Source organism: Phyllobates terribilis, unplaced genomic scaffold, assembly GCF_046119375.1.
Source record: "Phyllobates terribilis strain yellow unplaced genomic scaffold, ASM4611937v1 Scaffold_38__1_contigs__length_12584779, whole genome shotgun sequence".
Classification (NCBI taxonomy): domain Eukaryota; kingdom Metazoa; phylum Chordata; class Amphibia; order Anura; family Dendrobatidae; genus Phyllobates; species Phyllobates terribilis.
The window spans coordinates 6,722,011-6,749,691 of record NW_027362798.1 but is presented as its reverse complement, the minus strand read 5'-3'; the positions used below and the strand labels follow the sequence as shown (position 1 = coordinate 6,749,691).

Genomic DNA, 27,681 nt, shown 5'->3' with positions numbered 1-27,681 from the left:
CATAGTATGTGCAGGTGGGCCTTAAAGGGAATTTCCAGGACAAACATATTGATGGCCTATCCCCTGGTTATCTCATTAATATCAGATTTGTGGGGGTCCGGCACGTGTCACCTCCACTAATCAGCTGTTTGCAGCTTCGGTGGAGATCAGATGTAAACATTGTTGAGGAGCTGAACATCACAGCTCTGGTCACTGTGTAGTGGCCGCTCCCTGGTGCTGCAGATCAGCTCCTATTACATGAATATTAGCTGATCTGCAGGACCCACAGTACAGTGAATGGAGCGGTGATGTTCAATCTTCACACTATTTACACTTGAGCGCTGCAATCAGCTGATGGGTAGAGCCAGTGCCGCGTGTCGGAGCCCACCGATCTGATATTGATAACCCACCCCCAGGATAAATCATCATTATTATACTACTGGAAACTCCATTAATGGATTGTCTGGGATTAATAACTCGAGCCCCTTCTTTAAGAAAAAACAGTCCCTAACTGGTCACAGGATGAATGTGGGATTTCAGGTCACCCATTTACTGCAATGTAGCTGGCAATGCCACCCAGCGGATCTAAGCAAGTCCCGGGGCCTCAACAATATACAGCCAGTGCCCGAGTATAGGATGGAAGATTAAAAAAAAATCTTCAAAAATGTATTTTGTATGAGGCATACATCAAAAATACATGCAATGCTTTTCCTGACAACACTGAGTTTTATAATGTGGAAAAAATCGTTTAAATAAACACTGTGTGAACATAACCCTAACTGGATTGTGACTGTGTATATACATATATAAGCTGCCCCTCCCCCACCATGTGAGCATTCTCAGCGCGTACTGACCAATGCTGTCCACCAGGTGGCAACAGCAGGAAATTACAGCGATGAGACAAACACTGCATGACAGCCCCGCCCCAATCTGTCCTATATCAGACACGCCCCCTACCAACGCCCCGCCTCCGCTGCCATGACAACCGAATTATTTAATGGCAGAAAGAGAGACCTTATATGAGCAGAGAAGTAGCGGCCGGAGCGCGGGGTCCGCACAGGTGAGCGCCCCCATAACACAGTGTATGTACTGCATGTCAGCTCTATGGCAGACTGTCACCTGTGCTGGATCCAGTACGTGTTATTTATATCTGTACAGAGACACAGAGGACGCAGCGGGGCCCTGTCGCCAGATATATATATATATGTGTGTGTGTATATACAGTATATATGTGTATGTATATGCTGTATTACTGTATATATGTGTGTGTGTGTGTATATACAGTATATATGTGTATGTATATGCTGTATTACTGTATATATGTGTGTGTGTGGGGATATACAGTATATATATGTGTATGTATATGCTGTATTACTGTATATATGCGTGTATATATGTACTAGCTATTGAACCCGTTCTACGCCCGGGTGGCGAGCATTTTTATTGGTATATGGTCTCCCATCCTGGTATTTGTGCTGCCCCCATCCTATTGTGGTATGCATGGTCCCTCCACCCCCCAATCCTGGTATACATGGCACACCTCATTCCCCAATCATGGTATGTATGGTCCCCTCACCCCCAACCCTGGTATGCATGACACACCTCACCCCCCAATCATGGTATGTATGGTCCCCTCACCCCCCAATCCTAGTATGCATGGCACACCTCATTCCCCAATCCTGGTATGCATGGTCCCCTCACCTCCCAATCCTGGTATACATGGCACCCCTCACCCCCCAATCCTGGTATGCATGGCACCCCTCACCCCCAATCCTGGTATGCATGGCACCCCTCATTCCCCAATCCTGGTATGCATGGCACCCCTCATTCCCCAATCCTGGTATGCATGGCACCCCTCATTCCCCAATCCTGGTATACATGGCACCCATCACCCCCCAATCCTGGTATGCATGGTCCCCTCACCCCCCAATCCTGGTATACATGGCACCCCTCATTCTCCAATCCTGGTATGCATGGCACCCCTCACCCCCAATCCTGGTATACATGGCACCCCTCATCCCCCAATCCTGGTATACATGGTCCCCTCACCCCTCAATTCTGGTATACATGGCATCCCTCATTCCCCAATCCTGGTATACATGGCACCCCTCACCCCCTAATTCTGGTATGCATGGTCCCCTCACCCCCCAATCCTGGTATGTATGGTCCCCTCACCCCCCAATTCTGGTATACATGGCATCCCTCATTCCCCAATCCTGGTATGCATGGTCACCTCACCTCCCAATCCTGGTATACATGGCACCCCTCACCCCCCAATCCTGGTATGCATGGCACCCCTCACCCCCAATCCTGGTATACTTGGCACCCCTCATTCCCCAATCCTGGTATGCATGGCACCCCTCACCCCCAATCCTGGTATGCATGGCACCCCTCATTCCCCAATCCTGGTATGCATGGCACCCCTCATTCCCCAATCCTGGTATGCATGGCACCCCTCATCCCCAATCCTGGTATGCATGGTCCCCCCCCCAATTCTGGTATACATGGCACCCCTCAGCCCCAATCCTGGTATGCATGGTCCCCTCACCCCCCAATTCTGGTATACATGGTACCCCTCACCCCCAATCCTGGTATGCATGGTACCCCCTCATCCCTATTCTGGTATCTATGGTACCCCCTCACATCCCCAATCCTGGTATGCATGGTACCCCTCATCCCTATCCTGATATGCATGGCACCCCTCACCCCCAATCCTGTTATGCATGGCACCCCTCACCCCCAATCCTGTTATGCATGGTCCCCTCACCCCCAATCCTGTTATGCATGGTCCCCTTACCCCCCAATCCTGGTATGCATGGCACCCCTCACCCCCCAATCCTGGTATGGATAGTCCCCTCACCCGCCAATCCTGGTATGTATGGTCCTCTCACCCCCCAATCCTGGTATGTATGGCACCCCTCACCCCCCAATCCTGGTATGTATGGCACCCCTCACCCCCCAATCCTGGTATGTATGGCACCCCTCATCCCTATCATGCTACACACACATACAAGAAAATAAACACTTATACTCACCTTTCTTCCCTGTGCTCCAGCGCTGTTTCCCGTTCTGCTGGAGGCCGGGGGAGGAGTGCGGCGCCGAAGTACGCGTGTGCTCATACCACGCTGTCCGGCTCCATTTTGCTGAAGACACATTGCAAATGTGTCTTCAGTAAAATGGCGCCGGATAGCGCTATGCGCATGTGCCGATTTCAATGCCTCCCTCTTCCCCCGGACTCTGGACCGAACAGAGGCGCCGCGGTAGCGCTCATCCCGGTCAGGTAAGTATGTAAGTATGGCGCCAGAGATCGCGGTATGTGTTCAGTGTATACGCATACCTCGATCTCCAGCACCATACACTCCTCTTACCTGTAACGGCTCCATGCGTTCTTCAGTCTGGAGCCAGACTGTGCAGGCGTGTCGCACTAGCGCAGACTATAAAGGCTTCAGACAGAGGGACGCTTGTAGCGTTATATTATAGATACTCTATATGTATGTATATATATATATATGTATACTGTATATGTGTATATGCATACTGTATGTATATATATATGTATACTGTATATGGGTGTGTATATATGTATACTGTATATGGGTGTGTATATGTATACTGTATATGGGTGTGTATATATGTATACTGTATGTGTGTGTATATATATGTATACTGTATATGTGTGTGTATATCTATACTGTGTATATATGTATACTGTATATGGGTGTGTATATATGTATACTGTATATAGGTGTATATATATGTATACTGTAGATGTGTGTATATGTATACTGTATATGGGTGTATATATGTATGCTGTATGTGTGTGTATATATATATGTACAGTGGTGGCCAAAAGTATTGGCACCCCTGCAATTCTGTCAGATAATACTCAGTTTCTTCCTGAAAATGATTGCAATCACAAATTCTTTGGTCTTATTATCTTCATTTAATTTGCTTGCAAGGAAAAACACAAAAGAGAATGAAGCAAAAATCAAATCATTGATCATTTCACACAAAACTCCAAAAAAGGGCCGGACAAAAGTATTGGCACCCTCAGCCTAATACTTGGTTGCACAACCTTTAGCCAAAATAACTGCGAACAACCGCTTCCGGTAACCATCAATGAGTTTCTTACAATGCTCTGCTGGAATTGTAGACCATTCTTCTTTGGCAAACTTGTAGTGAGCTGGCCGTCTCTGGCTGTTCTGTGATAATTGATATAGAGCCTGTTACAGAAGTGATTACACAGGATGATGTTGCCACCTTGTGGCCAGAGGTTGCACCTGCGCAGGGTGTGATGACAGAGAAAAAGACTGAGCCTCCTGTGTCCCGCCCTAGAGAGTCACGTGACCAAAGTGGGAAGCAGGAAAAAGCGCGCGCAGAGTCTGCTGTGGTCTGTGAAAAGAGCCAGGACGGTGTGCAGGCCCTCGTGTGTGGCGCAGGAGAGACTCTCAACGTGATTTCTTCTATCTGACACCATATCCTCGGAGCCTTCCCCAGCTCCTGCACTGCTGAAGGATTCAGCTGTTACACTCCCTGCTACTGGAGTGTGGACTACATAAGGGGACCCACCAGAGCTTCTATCCGGATCAGAGAGACTGTAAGCGGGACCTCTGGCGAGAGGCCGAAGTATCCCTTCCTTTGTTTCCGCGAATTCTGCTGTTCCTGTTTTTTCTCCGGCTGGGACGCCTTCCTGCAAAGACAGACAGGCCTGCGACGGGGGACACATCCTTCTGGAGTAAAGGACTGGTAACGTGTGAGTAGGGACAGTGAGGGTCAGCTTATCAGTACACGTTATTACTGTGCATATTTACGGTTGTCATTTATTATTTTTTTTTCTTTGCTGTGTTAAAAATGTATGCGAGTAAAGATACGGTTGTCAAGATAGAGTCTGTGTGTGGGGATCTTGCTGGGCCAGATCATAGATACCAATGCGCGGCCTTGCCCGCGGTCACTTCAAACTGCTCCAGGTCCCTGATATTTGAAGGGAGCCTTCTCCAAACTGCCATTTTGCAATCTCTCCACAGGTGTTCTATGGGATTCAGGTCTGGACTCATTGCTGGCCACCTTAGAAGTCTCCAGTGCTTTCTCTAAAACCATTTTATAGTGCTTTTGGAAGTGTGTTTTGGGTCATTGTCCTGCTGGAAGACCCATGACCTCTGAGGGAAACCCAGCTTTCTCACACTGGGCCCTACATTATGCTGCAAAATTTGTTGGTAGTCTTCAGACTTCATAATGCCATGCACACGGTCAAGCAGTCCAGTGCCAGAGGCAGCAAAGCAACCCCAAAACATCAGGGAACTGTCACGGGTGTGTTGCCACGAAGATCGTCACGAGTACACAGCCTGACTTCTCGCAGCTGACTTGTTGCTGCTTTGTGTTTCTCGGCAGTGAGGGAGTTAATTCTCTCTCTCTCTCTGGGCTAGATGAGGTCCAGCCTCGCCCAGCTGCAATCAATACTTCTGTAGTGAGACTCCTTCATATACCTGCTGGTCTGTTTGGGAGGTGTCGGTGAAAGCATTTCATTCAGACTGACAGAGCGGATCGTGGTGTTTGGAGTTGCTGAGATAAGTGTATTTGGAAGTGTTTTTTCCCTTTCCTCGCTTTATCATTTATCTCCTTTCCCGTTGGTTTTCCCTCTGTTGTAGTTGAGAAGTTGTTTGTATGCAAGGTGGTTTTGGTTTTTCCCTTGTACTGTCTCGTTCGTCTAAATACTGTGTTTGGGCATATTATTTCTTGTTCCCTTTGGTTGTGATCGGGGTCCTTCTCAGGACTAGATTACTGAGGTGCAGGGATCTTCAGGAGGTAGGGGTTACGCTGGCGGCCTGGACCTCTGTACCTTTAACAGTACCTCCAGGTTGAGGGATTAGTCAGGGCCCCAGCTTAGGGTCAGCTTAGGCCCCCTACCTCCAGTATACAGAGACAGCGTGACATTTTCACCGACCCACTTAGTTTTTCTCCAGCTACTATGGATCCAGTAGCCGGTCTAGCTCGGCAATTGCAGAGTTTGTCCATGGAGCTGGCGGACGTTAGGTCCAAGGTTTGGCATCCTCAGGAGCAAGCCGGACCAGAACCTAAAGTAGCTCTCCCTGATAGGTTCACTGGGGGGCGGGACAAGTTTTTTGTTTTCCGGGAGGCATGTAAATTGTACTTTCGGCTGCGGCCTCGGTCATCGGGGAGTGAAGAACAAAGGGTGGGAATTGTCATCTCGCTCCTACAAGGGGACCCACAATCTTGGGCGTTCTCTCTTCCCCCGGGTTCCCCGGCTCTCCAGTCAGTGGATAGGTTTTTCGCTGCCCTGGGACTCGTATATGATGACCCAGATCGGATCTCCCTTGCTGAGTCTAAGTTACGTAGGATCCAGCAGGGAGATCGTCCGGCGGAGGAATTCTGTTCGGAGTTCCGTAGGTGGGCCACGGACACCCAGTGGAATGACCCGGCTCTTAGGAGCCAGTTTTGTCATGGGTTATCCGACAAATTACAGGATGTGTTGGCACAGTATGACTCTCCCGTGTCTCTGGAAGCCGCTATGGCCCTCGCTATTCGCGTGGACAGACGGCTTCGGGAGAGGTGCGGGATAACTCTACCCCCTGTGATGACTCCACCTCCTACAAGGTCCCCTCATATGGTGGTTCCCCTGGTCAGTCCTGAGGAGCCTATGCAATTAGGAGGGACATCATTTCGGGGGAGGGGACCGGTGGTGCGCCATAAGGCAGGAAGGTGTTTCTTCTGCGGGAGAAAGGGACATTTTATTGGGGGGTGTCCATCCCGTCCCTTGCAGAGTGAAGAGTCGTCGGAAAACTGTTGATCCCAGGTTGTGTGGTGGACGGCAATCTGGGAGTAGGTATTTCGTCCCTAGGTTCGTCTCAGTTTCTCGTACCGGCGGAGGTGGTGGTGGGTACGAGAACTGAGAGGATATCTGTTCTTCTGGATAGTGGGGCCGGGGCTAATCTGGTTGATGCTCGGTTTGCCCGGGTTCAAGGTATGCGGTTGAGTGAGTTGGCTAAACCCATCCCCATATTCTCGATCGATGCCAGGCCTCTTGGGCAGGGAAGTTTTTTGCAAGTTGTGCATGACGTAAAACTTCAAGTGGGGGCAATACATAAAGAACTGTTGTCTTGCTACGTGTTGGAGGGTCTTCCCACTCTTATTGTGTTGGGCCTTCCTTGGTTAGCTAAGCATAACCCGGTTATTAATTGGCAAACCAGGGAGATAAGCTAATGGAGTAAATTCTGTAATAAAAACTGCATGAACACGGTCATTGGTGCGGTTACTCCTTGGGTCTTACCTCCATTTCTGGCGGACTTTGAGGATGTATTCTCGGAGAAAGGGTGTCAGGAACTACCTCCTCATCGCGTGTATGACTGTTCTGTAAAACTGCTCCCTGAGGCCAAGTTACCTAAAGCTAGGTTGTATAACCTTTCTGGTCCTGAGAGGCAGGCCATGAAGGATTATATCTCAGAAAGTCTGGCTAAGGGGCATATTAGACCTTCATCTTCACCGGTGGCTGCGGGGTTCTTCTTTGTTAAGAAGAAAGATGGAGGCCTACGCCCTTGCCTGGATTTCCGTGAACTTAATCGGATTACGGTCCGAGATCCGTATCCGCTCCCACTTATTCCCGATCTCTTTAATCAGATCGTGGGCGCCAAATGGTTTTCTAAGTTGGATCTCAGGGGGGCGTACAATCTGATTAGGATGAAGGAGGGGGATGAGTGGAAGACGGCGTTTAACACTCCGGAGGGGCATTATGAGAACCTTGTCATGCCATTCGGTCTGACTAATGCCCCGGCGGTGTTCCAACACTTTGTTAATGACATTTTTCGCCGCTTGGTGGGGCAGTTTGTTGTCATATATCTGGATGATATCCTAATTTACTCGCCGGATCTGGTGTCTCATCAGGAGCACGTTAGGCAGGTGTTACAGATCTTGCGGGATAATAAACTGTATGCCAAGTGGGAAAAGTGTGTGTTCGCCGTACAGGAACTCCAGTTTTTAGGCTTCCTGGTTTCAGCGTCCGGTTTTCGTATGGACCCTGGGAAAGTGCGGGCAGTTCTTGAGTGGGATCGGCCAGAGAATCTTAAGGCACTACAACGTTTCCTGGGGTTTGCTAATTATTACCGGAAGTTCATTCGTAATTTCTCGTCCATGGTTAAGCCTCTCACTGACATGACTAAAAAGGGGACGGATTTTTCTAGGTGGTCTGACAAGGCTTGTCAAGCATTCTCCTCTTTGAAAAAATGTTTTGCCTCGGCGCCCATACTCATTCAACCTGATGCGTCTCAGCCATTCATTGTAGAGGTAGACGCTTCCGAGGTAGGGGTGGGAGCAGTATTGTCACAGGGTTCGTCCCCTGGTAAGTGGCATCCGTGCGCCTTTTTCTCTAAAAAATTGTCGTCCGCTGAGAGGAATTACGATGTCGGCAATAGGGAACTCTTGGCCATTAAGTTAGCTTTTGAGGAGTGGCGCCATTTTCTGGAGGGGGCTGTTCATCCGGTCACCGTCATCACCGATCACAAGAACCTGCTATATCTGGAGTCCGCGAAACGTCTGAATCCCAGACAAGCTAGGTGGTCATTGTTTTTTACCAGGTTTAATTTTGTCGTTACATATCGTCCTGGGTCAAAAAATGTAAAGGCGGATGCCTTATCTCGTAGTTTCCCGGGGGCCGGGAATACGGACGACCCGATTCCTATCCTTCAGGAGGGGGTGGTGGTTTCGGCAGTATGCTCTGAGCTGGAGGAGGAGGTATTGGAGGCTCAGGGGGACGCCCCTGTTGGACCTCCAGGGAGATTGTTTGTTCCAGATCAGTTGTGACAAAAGGTGATCGAGGCACACCATAACTCAGTTTTTGCAGGACACCCGGGGAGTAAAGCTACTGTGGATCTCCTCTCGCGTCGGTTTTGGTGGCCTAATTTACATAAGGAGGTGGTAACTTTTGTCGCGTCCTGTGGGGTTTGTGCGCGCTCTAAGACCTCACATACCCGTCCGTCTGGGGCCCTCTTACCTTTGAAGATCCCGGAGCGTCCTTGGACTCATCTGTCTATGGACTTTATTACGGACCTCCCTCCGTCTTCGGGTAAAACGGTCATACTCGTTGTAGTGGACAGGTTCAGCAAGATGGCACATTTTATCGCTCTTCCGGCTCTCCCTAATGCTAAAACTCTTGCGCAGGTGTTCATTGGGGAGATTGTGAGGCTTCACGGGGTACCCTCCGAGGTGGTGTCTGATCGGGGGTCTCAGTTTGTGTCTAAGTTCTGGAAGGCGTTTTGTGCTCGGCGGGGGATGCAGTTGTCATTCTCATCGGCTTTTCATCCTCAGACCAATGGTCAGACGGAACGTATGAACCAGAGCTTGGAGACATATCTCCGGTGTTTTGTGTCAGAGAACCAGGAGGACTGGGCTTCTTTCTTACCTCTGGCAGAGTTTGCTCTTAATAATAGGTGGAGCGAGTCCACTGGTAAGTCCCCGTTTTTTGGGGCATATGGTTTTCACCCCCAGTTTTGTACTTTCAGTGGGGGGGGCTCTTCGGGGGTTCCTGAGGAGGAACGATTTTCCTCATCACTCGCTTCAGTATGGAGAGGGGTGCTGAAGAATCTGAATACTATGGGGAACCGATACAAACGTATGGCTGATAGGAGGAGAGTGTCTGGTCCGGACCTAAGTGTGAACGATCGGGTATGGTTGTCTACCAGGAATATAAAACTTAAGGTTCCCTCCTGGAAACTGGGTCCCAGGTTCATCGGGCCGTACAGAATCAGTTCTATTATTAATCCGGTGGCATTCCGTCTTGACCTCCCCCCTACGTTTAAAATTCACAACGTGTTTCACAGATCATTGCTTAAGAGGTATGTGGCGCCGGTGGTACCGTCACTTTTACCTCCCCCTCCAGTGGTTGTCAATGGTAACTTGGAGTTCCAGGTATCGAGGGTCATTGATTCACGCTTTAATCGCCGGTCCCTTCAGTACCTGGTTCATTGGAAGGGGTATGGTCCTGAGGAGAGGATGTGGGTTCCTGCGTCGGATATTAACGCAGACCGATTAGTTCGGGCCTTCCACACGACTCACCCGGATAAACCTGGCCCTGAGGGTCCGGAGGCCCCTCGTAGAAGGGGGGGTACTGTCACGGGTGTGTTGCCACGAAGATCGTCACGAGTACACAGCCTGACTTCTCGCAGCTGACTTGTTGCTGCTTTGTGTTTCTCGGCAGTGAGGGAGTTAATTCTCTCTCTCTCTCTGGGCTAGATGAGGTCCAGCCTCGCCCAGCTGCAATCAATACTTCTGTAGTGAGACTCCTTCATATACCTGCTGGTCTGTTTGGGAGGTGTCGGTGAAAGCATTTCATTCAGACTGACAGAGCGGATCGTGGTGTTTGGAGTTGCTGAGATAAGTGTATTTGGAAGTGTTTTTTCCCTTTCCTCGCTTTATCATTTATCTCCTTTCCCGTTGGTTTTCCCTCTGTTGTAGTTGAGAAGTTGTTTGTATGCAAGGTGGTTTTGGTTTTTCCCTTGTACTGTCTCGTTCGTCTAAATACTGTGTTTGGGCATATTATTTCTTGTTCCCTTTGGTTGTGATCGGGGTCCTTCTCAGGACTAGATTACTGAGGTGCAGGGATCTTCAGGAGGTAGGGGTTACGCTGGCGGCCTGGACCTCTGTACCTTTAACAGTACCTCCAGGTTGAGGGATTAGTCAGGGCCCCAGCTTAGGGTCAGCTTAGGCCCCCTACCTCCAGTATACAGAGACAGCGTGACAGGAACCTCCGCCATGTTTGACTGTAGGGACCGTGTTCTTTTCTTTGAATGCCTCTTTTTTTTTCCTGTACACTCTATGTTGATGCTTTTTCCCAAAAAGCTCTACTTTTGTCTCATCTGACCAGAGAACATTCTTCCAAAACGTTTTAGGCTTTCTCAGGTAAGTTTTGGCAAACTCCAGCCTGGCTTTTTTATGTCTCGGGGTAAGAAGTGGGGTCTTCCTGAGTATCCTACCATACAGTCCCTTTTCATTCAGACGCCAACGGATAGTATGGGTTGACACTGCTGTACCCTCGGACTGCAGGGCAGCTTGAACTTGTTTGGATGTTAGTCGAGGTTCTTTATCCACCATCCGCACAATCTTGCGTTGAAATCTCTCGTCAATTTTTTTTTCCGTCCACATCTAGGGAGGTTAGCCACAGTGCCATGGGCTTTACACTTCTTGATGACACTGCGCACGGAAGACACAGGAACATTCAGGTCTTTGGAGATGGACTTGTAGCCTTGAGATTGCTCATGCTTCCTCACAATTTGGTTTCTCAAGTCCTCAGACAGTTCTTTGGTCTTCTTTCTTTTCTCCATGCTCAATGTGGTACACACAAGGATACAGGACAGAGGCTGAGTCAACTTTAATCCATGTTAACTGGCTGCAAGTGTGATTTAGCTATTGCCAACACCTGTTAGGTGCCACAGGTAAGTTACATGTGCTGTTAATTACACGAATTAGAGAAGCATCACATGATTTTTCAAAGGGTGCCAATACTTTTGTCCACCCCCTTTTTTAGGTTTGGTGTGGAATTATATCCAATCTGGCTTTAGGACAATTCTTTTTGTGTTTTTTTCATTGAAGACAAATTAAATGAAGAGAATAATACCAAAGAATTTATGATTGCAATCATTTTCAGGAAGAAATTGAGCATTATCTGACAGAATTGCAGGGGTGCCAATACTTTTGGCCAGCACTGTATACTGTATATGGGCGTGTGTATATATATATGTATACTGGTATGTGTGTGTATATGTGTGTATATATGTATACTGTATATGTGTGTATATATGTATACTGTATATGTGTGTATATATGTATACTGTATATGGGTGTGTATATATATATATATATATATACAGTATATGGGTGTGTGTGTATATATATATATATATATATATATATATATATATATATATATACTGTATACTGGGTGTGTATATATGTATACTGTATAAGTGTGTATATATATGTATACTGTATATGGGTGTATATATATGTATACTGGTATATGTGTGTATATATGTATACTGTATATGGGTGTATATATGCATACTGTATATGTGTGTATATATGTATACTGTATGTGTGTATATATGTATACTGTATATGTGTGTATATATATGTATACTGTATATGGGTGTGTATATATATGTATACTGTATATGGGTGTATATATATGTATACTGTATATGGGTGTGTATATATGTATACTGTATATGTGTGTATATATATGTATACTGTATATGGGTGTGTATATGTATACTGTATATGTGTGTATATATATGTATACTGTATATGGGTGTGTATATATGTATACTGTATATGTGTGTATATGTATACTGTATATGGGTGGATATATACAGTACAGACCAAAAGTTTGGACACACCTTCTCATTTAAAGATTTTTCTGTATTTTCATGACTATGAAAATTGTACATTCACACTGAAGGCATCAAAACTATGAATTAACACATGTGGAATTATATACTTAACAAAAAAGTGTGAAACAACTGAAAATATGTCTTATATTCTAGGTTCTTCAAAGTAGCCACCTTTTGCTTTGATGACTGCTTTGCACACTCTTGGCATTCTCTTGATGAGCTTCTAGAGGTAGTCACCGGAAATGGTCTTCACCTCACAGGTGTGCCCTGTCAGGTTTAATATGATAAAGTGCTTTATTCTTTGTCGGGTCCAGGGGTCCTGTAGAATGTGAATCCCTGAGGAACAGCGTATCCTTGGCTTGTGCCAAGACAGAAGAAAAGTTGCTGAACACTTGGTACCCCAACGTGATCAATCTATTTGCCAATCAAGATGCCCTGCAGTTGATTAATGCGGACAAATTGGATTCCTTTTATAACTGCGTCTCGACTAGCGGGGTGCCTCAAGGGTCTGTCTTGGGCCCTATATTATTTAATATACTTATTAATGATCTAGTGGAAGGGTTGCGTAGTAAAATAGCAATATTTGCAGATGATACTAAACTTTGTAACGTAGTTAATACAGATGAGGATAGGGCACAGCTACAGGAGGATTTAGATAAATTGGGGAGTTGGGCCAAAAAATGGCAAATGGGGTTCAATGCCGATAAATGTAAGGTCATGCACATGGGAAAGAAAAACAGCAGTCACCCATACATATTAAATGGGAAACCGTTGGGGAAATCTGACATGGAGAAGGACCTGGGCGTCTTGGTTAACAGCAAATTAAATTGGAGTGCCCAGTGTCAGGCAGCAGCTGCGAAGGCAAATAGAGTCATGGCATGCATCAGAAGAGGAATAGGGGCATATGATGAGAACATTGTTCTTCCTCTGTATAAAGCGCTGGTAAGGCCGCACTTAGAATATTGTGCACAGTTCTGGGCTCCGGTACTCAGGAAAGACATATTGGAGCTAGAGAGGGTACAAAGGAGGGCGACTAAGGTAATAAAGGGAATGGAGGGACTAGAATACCCAGAGAGGTTGTCCAAATTAGGCCTATTTACGTTGGAAAAGAGAAGGCTTAGGGGAGACCTCATAAACATGTATAAATACATCAGGGGGCTGTACAGAGATCTCTCCCATGACCTGTTTATACCAAGGATGGTGACAAAGACGAGGGGGCACACTATGCGTCTGGAGGAAAGGAGGTTCCTGCACCAGCATAGAAGGGGATTCTTTACGGTCAGAGCTGTGAGACTCTGGAATTCTCTGGGAGAGGAAGTGGTGATGTCCAACTCACTTAATGAGTTCAAGAGAGGACTGGACGCCTTTCTTGAGAACAATAAAATTACATCTTATGCTTAGTGATAGTTAATTAATCCAGGGATTTAATCTGACTGCCAGATTGGAGTCGGGAAGTGAATTTTTCCTCAATGATGTAAATTGGCCTATACCGCATGGTTTTTTTTTGCCTTCCCCTGGATCAACGCTGCGGAATAGCTGCAGTGCACAAGAAATAGGCTGAACTGGATGGACGCTTGTCTTTTTTCGGCCTTTTAAACTATGTAACTATGTAACACTTATGTCCAAGCAGGTAAAGGCGGCTGCAAGATCCGTGATATATAAGGATTCATGTTCATTATTGTATCTCTGGATCAGACATAGACTCAGAGTGATACAACTAAATAGACCCTATAGGGGTAAAGTTGGCATATCCGGGGGGAAATATATCCCAGATTTGCCAAACTGAGCCAACTCATGAAACACATGGGTACATAGGAGAAGAAAGAGTTAATTGGCGTAAAAAATATAAATTTTTATTCCATCAAGTTAAAAAACGTACATAGTAAAAAGAGAAATGACATAATACGGATAGTATAAAGACACTAATTAGATTACCAATGTAGCAAGATATGTTACAAAGTATACATATATGGTCACGCATATGGTCACAGTGGGACATGAGCAATATAGATAATATAGCATAAGGTTAGTATATCAAGACAATCCAATGAGTGTAATAATATATCAAAAAGTAATCCAGAAGTATTCCATAGTCATTGGATTTACACTTGCCATATGCATCAGGTATCCATCTAAATAATGCTCCTGCCCACAAATAATCAGATACATGTCACATAAAACATTTTTTAAGGTAGTCTCTTACCACAAAGAGTGCCAAAAAGGAGGGTAAAGTGCATAAAGGAACGCACAGTGGCAGAGTGGTATTCCCATCTCATATATTTATGGCACTTCCACAGTCTGAGGACGCACATTCGGCTGAAGTATATTGCTGCGCAGGGACATGCCGGGTCCCTGAGCTGCAATGCATGCCGCCAGCCAATCAAAGGCCAGTAGCTGATGTCGGCGTGCCAGTCACGAGCGACGCATGGAAGTGACGTCATGCGCTGCCCTTGCCGGCACACTGAAATCAGCTACAGAAGAAGACGCCGCATGTCGTGGGAGCGCAGGAAGGTAAGAAGAATCATTTATTTTTGTTTATTTAATGTATTAGAAAAGAACGACAGAACATTATACCAGGAAAGGGCCAAGGATGGGGAGCATTAGACAAGGAAGGGGCTCAGGGTGGGGAGAATTAGACAAGGAAGGGGCCCAGGATGGGGAGCATTATATAAAGAAGGGGCCCAGGATGGGGAACATTATACAAGGAAAGGGCCCAGGATAGGGAGCATTATACCAGAATGGGGGTCATTATACCATGACATGGGCCAGGATGAAGGACATTACACCAGGAAGGGCACAAGGATGGAGGTCATTATACCAGAATGGGGCCTAGGATGGGGGACAGGATACCAGGATGGAGGACATTGTTATAGGATGGGGGACATTGTACCAGGATTGGGGACATTGTTACAGGAAGGGGCCAGGATGGGGGACATTATTACAGTAAGAGGCCCAGGACCAAGGACATTATACCAGGAAGGAGCCCAGGATTGGGACGTTATTGCTGAAAGGGGCTCAGGATGGGGGGTATTATACACAGAAGGTGGATATTATAACAGGAAGAGGCCCAGGATCGGGGATATTATAACAGGAAGGGGCGCAGGATGGGGAACATTATACCAGGAAGGGGCCTAGAATGAGAGACATTATTATAGGATGGGGCTACAATGGGAAACATCCAAGGCAGGGACGAACACGCGCATCATTATCGGATCTAGAATGCTACAAGGGCCCATACATCTGACCAACATGCTGGTGGGGGCCCAGGTCCAAATTTTGCACATCTGCAGGAACATGGCATATGGCTTAACAGTATGTCATATGTTGGGAAGGGGTTAAGCTACAGCACATTACATAGCCTCTTGCAGCTATATCAATGGAAAAATTAAAAAATGTATGGCTTTTTGAAGAAGGGAAGGAAAAAATGCAAAACAAAAAATTATCCGGTCCTGAAGGGATTAAGGAGTTCCCACCCACAGTAAATGTTGTCACTCAGCTTAAAATCTTCACTTGCTTATTAGCAGAAGCTAAGGTTTCATTAGGATCTCCGAGGCTAAAGTTACATGCGGCTCCAGCTTACATGTAAAGGGGATGGTATCAAGGAGTCTCGCCAAACTTTCCCTACAAATGTCCAACAATTCAGAATTCATATCCATTGATAATTTATCTTCTAAAATGATAGCATTTTTTTTCTATCCTTTTCATTTTATGTGTAATTAACTTTTTGCTCTCCTCCTTTAAGCAATGGGAGGAACGACTGATAAGGATCCAGGAAACCATTGATGAATGGCTGAAGGTGCCGACCCAGTGGCTTTAATCTTCTCTTCTGAGGACATCATGCAGCAAATGCCTGAAGAAGGACGCTTATTCCAGACTGTGGACAGAAACTGGAGAGAGATCATGAAACATTGCGTTAAAGACCCGAAGGTAAATGGATGCTTCATGGTGGACTGATACAAGAAAGCACGGTCATCTTGCATCCAGGATTGATGTTTTCCAAGAGTCCGTGTCCTGATGCTTCCATCACAAGGATCCCGGGTTATGGGGCTCCGCACTGCCTGGACTCCAGCCTCCCGCATCTTCTATTTTCTATCCAAATAGGTTCTAATTTTTCTTTTAATATAAACTATTGGCACAATAGTCAATGAATGTGACCTTTTTTCAGTCTCTATAACTATATAATGGAATCTTACTTATGGGCTATCTACTTTGTTTTAGGTTTTAAGCGCCACTTCTCTGACCGGACTTCTGGAGAAACTTCAGGACAGCAATGTGCTTCTGGATAAAATCATGAAAGGGCTGAATGCCTATCTGGAGAAGAAGAGGCTTTTTTCCCACGGTATAGTCCTTTCACTTGTTGCAATGATTGTATATATTCCTTAAATATTTTTTTTTCTTATTTAAACGCATTGAAATCATTTTTGTAATTGGATTTCATTAATAATTTTGCACTGTTTGCCTTCTATTGGCTCTGTGTTGCGCTGGCTATTGGACTTATTTTTAATCTGTCTTTTTTCAGCTCCTCTTAGCCGATTTATGACCACAGATCACATCAAAGCTGAATGTGCAGGAAACAAAAAGCCTAACGGTGCAACATTTTTAATGAAACTGAATTGTCGCAAATACTCGCAATTAAATGGGTATTCCCATCTCCAAGATCCTATCCCAATATGTAGTAGGCGTAGTAATAATAATAATATTAGCAAATACCTCCAATTAGAAGTGTAGTATAGTTCTTCTGATTCACTATGTCGCTTTCCCCATGTGCAAGGCATTGCAGTAGCTTCGGTATCCATGGTTACGACCACTCATATAGTGACAGTTATTTGCTAGTGGTCGTAACCTAAGCTACTGCAATGCCCTGCACATGGGGTAAGCAACAAAACAAATCAGAAGAACTATACTAAACTTCTAATTGGAGGTATTTGCTAATATTATTATTATTACGCATACTACATATTGGGGTAGAATCCTGGAGATGGGAATACACATTTCAGTTAAATAAAAAAAAGTTCCCAAAGCTGGATAGCCCCTTTAAGCTAACCATACGCATGACATATGAGATACCCGTGGTCTGAATGGTTATTTGGCTATTTCTCCTGACTCCCACCTATTCTGCTGAACAGTCATGTGGTTTTAATGGGGAGAGAGGAGAAAGTCGGTACTGGACACCTCCGGCAGCGGGTTATCTCCCCTGAGAACCAAAAGACCGGGTATTGAAATCCCATCTGCCCGATCCTTCTGGCCCTGACATCCTCTATCGGGGGAGAGTCAGGAGACCCCCATACACATCAGTGGGTAGGCCGGTCCTGCTGCAATCGTCAGGTTTAAACTATTTTAATCCAATGTGTATGGGGACTGAATCTTTACTTTAAAGCTTTGCTTTTCTATTTTCTCACATAGACACTAATACAAATGGCGCCTGACCCAATACTTTAATGACATCTTTATCATATTGTGCATTTTCGCTTTAGCTTTTTCTTCCTGTACAACAATGAAATGCTAGAAATTCTCTCTGAGACTAAAGATCCTCTGCGGGTCCAACCACATCTAAAGAAGGGCTTTGAAGGCATAGCAAAGCTGGAGCTCCTTCCTAACCTGGACATCAAAGCCATGTACAGCACCGAGGGGGAACGCGTAGAGCTCATCCAGACCATCTCCACCTCCGAGGCTCGGGGGGCCGTGGAGAAGTGGCTCATCCAAGGGGAAGATGTCATGTTAAGGAGCGTGCATGATGTTATTGCTCGGTCACGAATGGTACGGATCTACCTACAGACCAAAAGCATTAATTGGAACTAATCTAGTCTATATATATAATCGTCTTATCCCGTCTGTCTGTCTGTCTGTGTGTCTGTCTGTCCAGGAAATCCCGCGTCGCTCATTGGTCCGGCAGCGGCCAATCAGCGCCGGGGGATTTCTAAAAAAAGATGGCGGCCGTTAGCGGCTCATCTGCGGGACGGAGCTGAGCGGCGATGCAGCCGGGAGATGACCGGCGCAAGGCGCTCATCTCCCGGCCGGCAACAGCAGAAGGAACCCGACCGACGGACCCATCTGCGGGATGGAGATGCAGCCGGAAGATGAGCGCCGCGAGGCGCTCATCTCCCGGCCGGTAGCAGCGGAAGGACCGCCGGCGTCGCTGACCTCCATGCGGAAGGGAGGACCGGGGAGCGGCGCTGCGGGTCGGGATACTTCTGCTGTGAGCGCCCGCTATGTCCCGGGTTCTCGCAGCGGAAGTAGCCGCACAGGCAGCGCCGCTCCCCGGTCCTCACCAAGACGATTCGATGATTGATCGCGGTCTTCGGACCCGACCAATCACTGATCTTAGCGCAAAACTTAAACACCGCTGTGCTGATTGGTCGCCGACGCTGCCCGCGACCAATCACCGATCTTGGCTCCACATTTAAACACCGCTGTGGTGATTGGTCGCGGCCGATATTTAAATTTGGCGCCAAAATCGGTGATTGGTCGCGGCCGATATTTCAATTTGGCGCCCAAATCGGTGATTGGTCGCGGTCAGCGTCCGCGACCAATCAGCACAATAGTGTTTAACTTTGGCGCCAAGATCAGTCATTGGTCGCGGGCCAAGACAGCGACCAATCACCGATTTGTGCGGCACTTTTAAATAGCGTCCGTGACCAATTGGATGTCAGCGCCGCTCCCCGGTCCTCCCTTCACACCCTAGCCGCATGGATGTCAGCGCCGCTCCCCGGTCCTCCCTTCACACCCTAGCCGCATGGATGTCAGCGCCGCTCCCCGGTCCTCCCTTCACACCCTAGCCGCATGGATGTCAGCGGCGCTGCCTGTGCGGATACTTCCGCTCCGAGAACCCGGGACATGAGCGGGCGCTCGCAGCAGAAGTATCTGGACTCGCAGCGCCGCTCCCCGGTCCTCCCTTAACACCCTAGCCGCTGATGTCCCCACTGTATCCGCATGGTCTTACAAAGGTCCGGACATTTGTGTTAAAAATCGCTGATTGGTCGCTGGCGCTGCCCGCGACCAATCACCGATTTGGGCGCCAAATTTAAATATCAGCCGCGACCAATCAGCACAGCGGTGTTTAAATGTGGAGCCAAGATCGGTGATTGGTCGCGGCCGATATTTAAATTTGGCGCCCAAATCGGTGATTGGTCGCGGGCAGCGCCAGCGACCAATCAGCGATTTTTAACACAAATGTCCGGACCTTTGTAACACCATGCGGATACTGTGGGGACATCAGCGGCTAGGGTGTGAAGGGAGGACCAGGGAGCGGCGCTGCGGGTCGTGATACTTCTGCTCCGAACGCCCGCTCATGTCCCGGGTTCTCGGAGCGGAAGTATCCGCACAGGCAGCGCCGCTGACATCCATGCGGCTAGGGTGTGAAGGGAGGAACGGGGAGCGGCGCTGACATCCAATTGGTCGCGGACGCTATTTAAAAGTGCCGCACAAATCGGTGATTGGTCGCGGTCTTGGCCCACAACCAATCACGGATCTTGCCGCAAAAGTTAAACACTACGGTGCTGATTGGTCGCGGACGCTGACAGCGACCAATCACCGATTTTGGCGCCACATTCAAATATCGGCCGCGACCAATCACCGATCTTGGCTCCACATTTAAACACCGCTGTGCGGATTGGTCGCGGACGCTATTTAAATGTGGCACCAAAATCGGTGATTGGTCGCGCCCAGCGTCGGCGACCAATCAGCACAGCGGTGTTTAAATGTGGAGCCAAGATCGGTGATTGGTCGCGGCCGATATTTGAATGTGGCGCCCAAATCGGTGATTGGTCGCTGTCAGCGTCCGCGACCAATTAGCACCGTAGTGTTTAACTTTGGCCGCAAGATCAGTGGTTGGTTGCGGGCCAAGTCGGCGATCAATCACCGATTTGTGCGGCACATTTAAATAGCGGCCGCGACCAATTGGATGTCAGCGCCGCTCCCCGGTGCTCCCTTCACGCCCTAGCCGCATGGATGTCAGCGCCGCTGCCTGTGCGGATACTTCCGCTCCGAGAACCCGGGACATGAGCGGGCGCTCGCAGCAGAAGTATCCCGACCCGCAGCGCCGCTCCCCGGTCCTCCCTTCACACCCTAGCCGCTGATGTCCCCACAGTATCCGCATGGTGTTACAAAGGTCCGGACATTTGTGTTAAAAATCGCTGATTGGTCGCTGACGCTGCCGCCGACCAATCACCGATTTAGGCGCCAAATTTAAATATCGGCCGCGACCAATCACCGATCTTGGCTCCACATTTAAACACCGCTGTACTGATTGGTCGCGGACGCTATTTAAATGTGCCGCCAAAATTGGTGATTGGTCGCGCACAGCGTCGGCGACCAATCAGCACAGCGGTGTTTGAATTTGCCGCCAAGATCGGTGATTGGTCGCGGCCAGCGCCAGCGACCAATCAGCGATTTTTAACACAGATGTCCTGACCTTTGTAACACCATGCGGATACTGTGGGGACATCAGTGGCTAGGGTGTGAAGGGAGGACCGGGGAGCGGCGCTGCGAGTCCGGATACTTCTGCTGCGAGCGCCCACTCATGTCCCGGGTTCTTGCAGCGGAACTATCCGCACAGGCAGCGGCGCTGACATCCATGCGGCTAGGGTGTGAAGGGAGGACCGGGGAGCGGCGCTGACATCCAATTGGTCGCGGCCGCTATTTAAATTTAAATGTGGCGCCAAAATCGGTGATTGGTCGCGCCCAGCGTCGGCGACCAATCAGCACAGCGGTGTTTAAATGTGGAGCCAAGATCGGTGATTGGTCGCGGCCGATATTTAAAATTGGCGCCCAAATCGGTGATTGGTCGCGGGCAGCGCCAGCGACCAATCAGCGATTTTGAACACAAATGTCCGGACCTTTGTAACACCCTGCGGATACTGTGGGGACATCAGCGGCTAGGGTGTGAAGGGGGGACCGGGGAGCGGCGCTGCGGGTCGGGATACTTCTGCTCCGAGCGCCCGCTCATGTCCCGGGTTCTCGCAGCGGAAGTAGCCGCACAGGCAGGGGCGCTCCCCTGTCCTCTCTAATACGATTCCGCTCCCCGCTCCTCACCAATACGATTCGCTGATTGGTCGCGCTCTCCACACCCGACCAATCAGTGATCTTGGCGCTAAAGTTAAACACCGCTCTGCTGATTGTTCGCGTCCGCTGCCCGCAACCAATCACCGATTTGGGCGCCACATTTAAATAGCGGCCGCGACCATTCACCGATCTTGCCGCCACATTTAAACACTGCTGTGCTGATTGGACGCGGACGCCGGACGCGTCCAATCAACGAGATTGGCGCCAAATTTAAGCAACGCTCTGCTGATTGATCGCGGTCGCTGGCCGAGATCAATCAGCAGTATTGGCGCAAAATTTAAACAACGCTCTGCTGATTGGTCGCGGTTGTCGGCCGTGACCAGTCAGCAGTATTGGCGCCAAATTTAAACCTCACTCTGCTGATTGGTCGCAACCACCGGCCGCGACCAATCTGCGTTTTTGGTGCCAAATTTAAACAACGCTCTGCTGATTGGTCACGGTCGCCGGCCGAGACCAATCAGCAGCATTGGGGCCAAATGTAAACCCCGCTGTGCTGATTGGTCGCGGTCGCCGGCAAAGACCCATCAGCATTATTGGTGCCAAATTTAAACCCTGCTCTACTGATTGGTCGCAGCCGCCAGCCGCGACTAATCAGTGATTTTGGTGCCAAATTTAAACACCGCACTGCTGATTGGTCGCGGCCGCCAGCCGCGACCAATCAGCGAGATTGGCGCCAAATTTAAACGCCGCTCTGCTGATTGGTCGCGGCCGCCATCCGCGACCAATCAGCGAGATTGGCGCCAAATTTAAACAACGCTCTGCTGATTGGTCGCTGTCGCCGGCCTCGACCAATCAGCGATTTTGGCGCCAAATTTAAAGAATGCTCTGCTGTTTGGTCACGGCCGGCGACCAATCTGTGATTTTGGCGCCGAATTTAAACCCCACTCTGCATCGCTCTGCTGATTGGTCGCGGTCGGCGGCCATGACCAGTCAGCAGTATTGGCGCCAAATTTAAACACCGCTCGGCTGATTGGTCGCGACTAATCAGCGATTTTGGTGCCAAATTTAAACACGCTCTCCAGTCCTCACTAACACGGTTCGCTGATTGGTCGCGGCCGCCGCCCGCGACCAATCATCGATATTGCCGCCAAATTTAAACACCGCTTTGCTGATTGGTCGCGGTTGCCGAACGCGACCAATCAGCGATTTTGGTGCCAAATTTAAACACAGCTCTGCTGATTGCACCCGGTCGGCCGCATACCTATTCTAGAATACCCGATGCATTAGAATCGGGCCACCATCTAGTTCTTTTATATTTGTATAAGATTATTTGGCGGCAGTGAATGATTTGTGGATGATGTATCTCTTGCAATAGAGCCAGGTAGCAGATCTTCTACCTGCAATCGGTAGAAATGAATTTGCTAGATAATACTAGTAAGGTTGTCCCTCTCTTAAATGCTTCTGTCAACGTAATTTAACTTTGTTTTTTAAAAGGCATACCCTGCGACTGCAAGAAAAGACTGGGTGAGGGAATGGCCGGGACAGGTCGTGCTCTGTGTGTCTCATGTTCTGGACAAGTGAAGTGCATGAAGCTATCGGCAGTGGCCCAGAGGTACGGCATAAGCTCCTTTACTGATCAAGGTTGCTTCACTATAAACAGTCATGGCCGGAAGTGTTGGCACCCTTGAAGTTGTTCCAGAAAATGAAGTATTTTTCCATAAAAAATTGCATGTGTATTTTCTGTTATACACATGTTTATTTCCTTTGTATGTATTGGAACAACACAAAAAAAGGCAAATTGGATATAATTTCACACAAAACCCCATAAATGGGTCGGACAAAATTGTTGGCATCTTTCCAAAATTGTGGGTAAACAATTTTGTTTCAAGCATGTGATGCTCGTTCAAGCTCACCTGTGGCAAGTAAAAGGTGCGGGCAATATGAAAATCACACCTGAAACCTGATACAAAGGGGAAAAGTTGACTCAGTCTTTGCGTTGTTACGTGCCACACTAAGCAGGGAGAACAGAAAGAGGAGAAGAGAACTGTCTGAGGACTTGAGAACCAAAATTGTTGACTAATATCTTCTTTTTGTGTTGTTCCAATATACACAAATGAAATAAACATGTGAACAACAAAACGTGTAATTGTAATAATTTTCTGGGAGAAATACATGTATATACATTCATAGACAGACTTCATGAGTTCTCCTGCTAATAGACTGTCATACCCAGAGACGCAGCTTATAGGAGTTTCCAGGGGGGGATATACCATTGGTGCAACAGAGGTAAGGGGACCCACATTCACATCCAAAGATGCAAGCAGCTTATTTCACAGTACGTTATTAGACTGCAAAGAGCCCATGTAGTGTTCTTGCCCAGGGGTCTTCTCCTGGGGGTTGCAGTTGTACAGCGGCTCAATATCTTGAAGGTACCCAAAAGGCTCCATAGTATTGTTGGGATTTTGCATTGATTCATGCATCTTGTCTAGAGATGCGCAACTAAATTTGCAGGACCTTGGTCTAAGAGAGCAGGTTAGTAGTCTGTGGCTGTTGGATGGGAGCCTTGCTAACCGCCTCTTATATGCCGGCATCCCTGGCTCCTCTTTTGATTAGCCGGCCAGGCGTGATGTCATTTGTGCCTCACACCACAACTATGACATCGACATCAAAAGAGGAGCCGGAGATGCCGGTTCACGGGGCTCCGGTCCTGCGGCCGTGGAATACTGACCGGACTGTTGGACCAGAGTCCTGCAAATCCATTCGCTCATCTCTACTCTCGTCATATCTACCAATAAGGGAAGACATTGTATGGGATTTCCCATAATACCAGCATAAAATTAATCCATCTGCATTGAGTTTTCCATGCTGTTTGTAGCAGGGTTTTATAGAGGTACATCTGGGTATTTGGAGCAATTTGCGAGGAGGCAAATTGTCCCAGCAGACTCGCAGCACATTGGGGGCTCTCGTCACCATAGAGGGGCACGCTCGTGACGTGGTCAGGGAAATGATCGAAACAGGTTTGTGCAAACATCATGGCTGGCAGCAAACTTTCCAATACCATGTTCTATTTATTATACACTACATGGAGAAAGGTATTGTGCCCCCTCCACATTACACCTACAGGGGCTTTTATGGCCTCCTATTCTAATCCATATCCAGGATGTTAATATGGAGTCCGTCCCTCTACAGATATCACAGCTCAATATGCCGAGCACCTTCATACATTTCACCATATTCCTATGTTCTTTCCATATCTATGTTATGTTCCCCCCTCTTTTCTTTGAGTTTTCATAGGACACAATTGATCTTGTCACAGTAAAGCAATCTTGGGGTGTACTTACAATGACGTCTATGGGGCAGTAGTCATTTCTGCATATTGAGATGGTGGTCCCTATATAGGAATGTTTTGGCATCTGTAGGTGTCGGCATCCCCTGTATATGACTCATTGCCACAATTGATCTTCTTTATAGTCAGTGGTTTGGATGGCCTAGGTGCGGTTTGTAATATTTTCTATCAATGGTGTGTGTGCCCTCCTCTGTGCAGTGTCGTTCTATAACCATGGATGGACTAATAAAGGGGTTTTATGTCAATTCCTTTAATGACCTTTTGTTCGGTTTCTTTGTAGGTATTATGTCATTCTCCGAGTGGTCAGCCATTCTAAGCCTGAGCAGACATATGGCAATGTAATTGATGTGTGCCTGACATTGCTCTTCCCTATGTGGCGGTGACATATTTATGCTGCCATTCTCCAGTATTTGTTCTAATTAATCATCCTAAAGGTGTTTAGTGGGGTTGAGGTTGAGAACGTGTGGGAAACAGTTCTGCTCTTCTATTCCCTTAGGGTTGGAAGCTACAATTGTTTAAAATGTCTTGTGCTGAAGCATTAAGATATCTTTTCACTGGAACTAAGGGGCCTAGACCACCCCCTAAAAACAAGGCCATACCTCCACCACCAAACTGCCCAGCGGGCACAATGCAGTTAATAGGGTAACGTTCTCCTGGCATTCACCAAATCCAGACTCGTCCATCAGATGCCAGATAGAGAAGTGTGATCCGTCACTGCACAGAACAGGTCTCCTCCAGAGTCCTGTGGTGGCGGCTTCACACCACTCCATCCGACGCTCGGCATCGTGCTTGGTGATGTAAGGCTGCATGCAGCTGCTCGGCCATAAAGCTCCAGGCGGGGGCGCAGTGTTTGTGGTGATGTTGTTACCAAAGTAGATCTGGACTCTGCAGTTATGGAGTCAGGAGAGCGTTCTGCCCTCTGCTCCTCAGCACTCAGTGACCCCGCTCTGTAATGTTCTGGGGTCTCCTGAGTTGCTGCAGTTCCTTCCACTCCTTAATAATATCACTCACATGTGATGGGGGAAGATTTAGGAGGGAAGAAATGTAATATCCAGACTTGTTACCCCGGTGGCTCCTATTACAGGACCGCGCTGGTATCAGAGAGCTCTGCACCACCAGCCGTTCTGTCATATGTTAGTAACAGCACACAGCATGGGAGGGCGGATGTTATACACCGGGGGGCGTGGGGATTGATGTTATACACTGGTGGGGGGCGAGAGTCTTAATGTTATACAAGGCCGAGGGGCCAGATGTTATACCCTAGGGGTACGAGGGGCTAGATGTTATACTGTCCGAGGGCTGGATGTTATACACTGAGGAGCAAGGGGACGGATATTATATACCGGGGTGAGGGGACGGATATTATACACCGGGGGGCGTGGGGACGGATATTATACACCAGGGGCGAGGGAACGGATATTATACACCAGGTGCGAGGGGACGGATATTATACACCAGGGGTGAGGGGACGGATATTATACACCAGGTGCGAGGGGACGGATATTATACACCAGGGGTGAGGGGACGGATATTATACACCAGGGGCGAGGGGACGGATATTATACACCGGGGGGCGTGGGGACGGATATTATACACCGGGGGGCGTGGGGACGGATATTATACACCAGGTGCGAGGGGACGGATATTATACACCAGGTGCGAGGGGACGGATATTATACACCAGGGGCGAGGGGACGGATATTATACACCAGGGGCGAGGGGACGGATATTATTCACCAGGGGCGAGGGGACGGATATTATACACCAGGTGCGAGGGGACGGATATTATACACCAGGTGCGAGGGGACGGATATTATACACCAGGGGCGAGGGGACGGATATTATACACCAGGGGCGAGGGGACGGATATTATACACCAGGTGCGAGGGGACGGATATTATTCACCAGGGGTGAGGGGACGGATATTATACACCAGGGGCGGGGGGACGGATATTATACACTGGGGCGAGGGGACGGATATTATACACCGGGGGGGCGAGAGGCCGGATGTTATACACCAGGGGGAGGGAGCGAGGGGACAGATGTTATACACCGGGGCTGGGGGCCGGATGTTATACCCTGGGGGCCAGATGTTATGCAATGGAGCGCTTGGGGTTGGATGTTATACAGTGGGGTTGAGGGGATGGATTTTATACACTGGCGGGGGGGGCGAGGGGAGAGATGTTATACTAAACTAGGGGCGAGGGGTGGATTTTATACACCGGGGGAGGCGAGAGGCCGGATTTTATAAACTGGGGGCTGAGAGTCCGGATGTTATACACCGTGGGCAATGGGACTAAATGAAAAAAGCAGAATTCGGTGACTAGGAGTTTTGTCCTATAATGTATGTGCATTTGCCTTCCCTTTAGAAACTCTCCCTTGTGATTCTGCAGTGTCTTAGAGGTTGACTATCTTTTCCTACATTCCTCAGGAGTTTCTCATGAACAGACTTCCGGTGGCTTGCCCAACTCCGCTATTACTGGGAGAATGAGAATGCGAGAGTGCGAATCATCAACTGCAATGTGAAGTCCGCCTATGAGTACCTGGGCAGCTCCCCACGCCTGGTCATCACTCCGCTCACTGACCGATGCTAGCGGACTCTGCTATGATGTGATGGGTTATGCTCAGAAATGTTTTTGACTTTTGTATGATGCATGAAACTTATTAGCAATTATTATTGATATTTCATACCAGTTCTTTCATGTTTCATTGGTAGATCGGTGCTTTTTATCTAAATCTTGGTGGAGCTCCAGAAGGTCCGGCCGGCACAGGAAAAACTGAGACCACCAAAGATTTGGCCAAGGCGCTGGCCGTGCAGTGTGTGGTCTTTAACTGCTCTGATGGTTTGGACTACATAGCAATGTCAAAGGTACATACAATGTTAAGCTGCTCCATTGCAGATAATAAACTGACTCCATCCGATGTTCTGCTGACATCTTTTGATTATATAGTACAGACCAA

The 27,681-nt window shown here is 48.1% G+C and overlaps 1 protein-coding gene across 2 annotated transcripts; it reads left to right on the top strand.

Annotated features, from left to right (window-relative positions):
- Positions 1 to 956: 956 nt before the first annotated feature.
- Positions 957 to 22,968, top strand: LOC141182963 (dynein axonemal heavy chain 12-like). 2 transcript variants are annotated; one of them, XM_073661026.1, is made up of 5 exons: positions 957 to 1,039; positions 16,117 to 16,301; positions 16,593 to 16,713; positions 17,849 to 18,131; positions 22,869 to 22,968. In XM_073661026.1, exons 2-4 carry the CDS (start codon positions 16,161 to 16,163, stop codon positions 17,878 to 17,880), a joined length of 294 nt encoding a protein of 97 aa, XP_073517127.1. In that variant the 5' UTR covers positions 957 to 1,039; positions 16,117 to 16,160; the 3' UTR covers positions 17,881 to 18,131; positions 22,869 to 22,968. The 2 variants fall into 2 exon arrangements, with proteins under 2 accessions (XP_073517127.1, XP_073517128.1); XM_073661027.1 differs by lacking the exon at positions 957 to 1,039 and adding an exon at positions 12,526 to 12,634.
- The last annotated feature ends 4,713 nt before the right edge of the window (positions 22,969 to 27,681 follow it).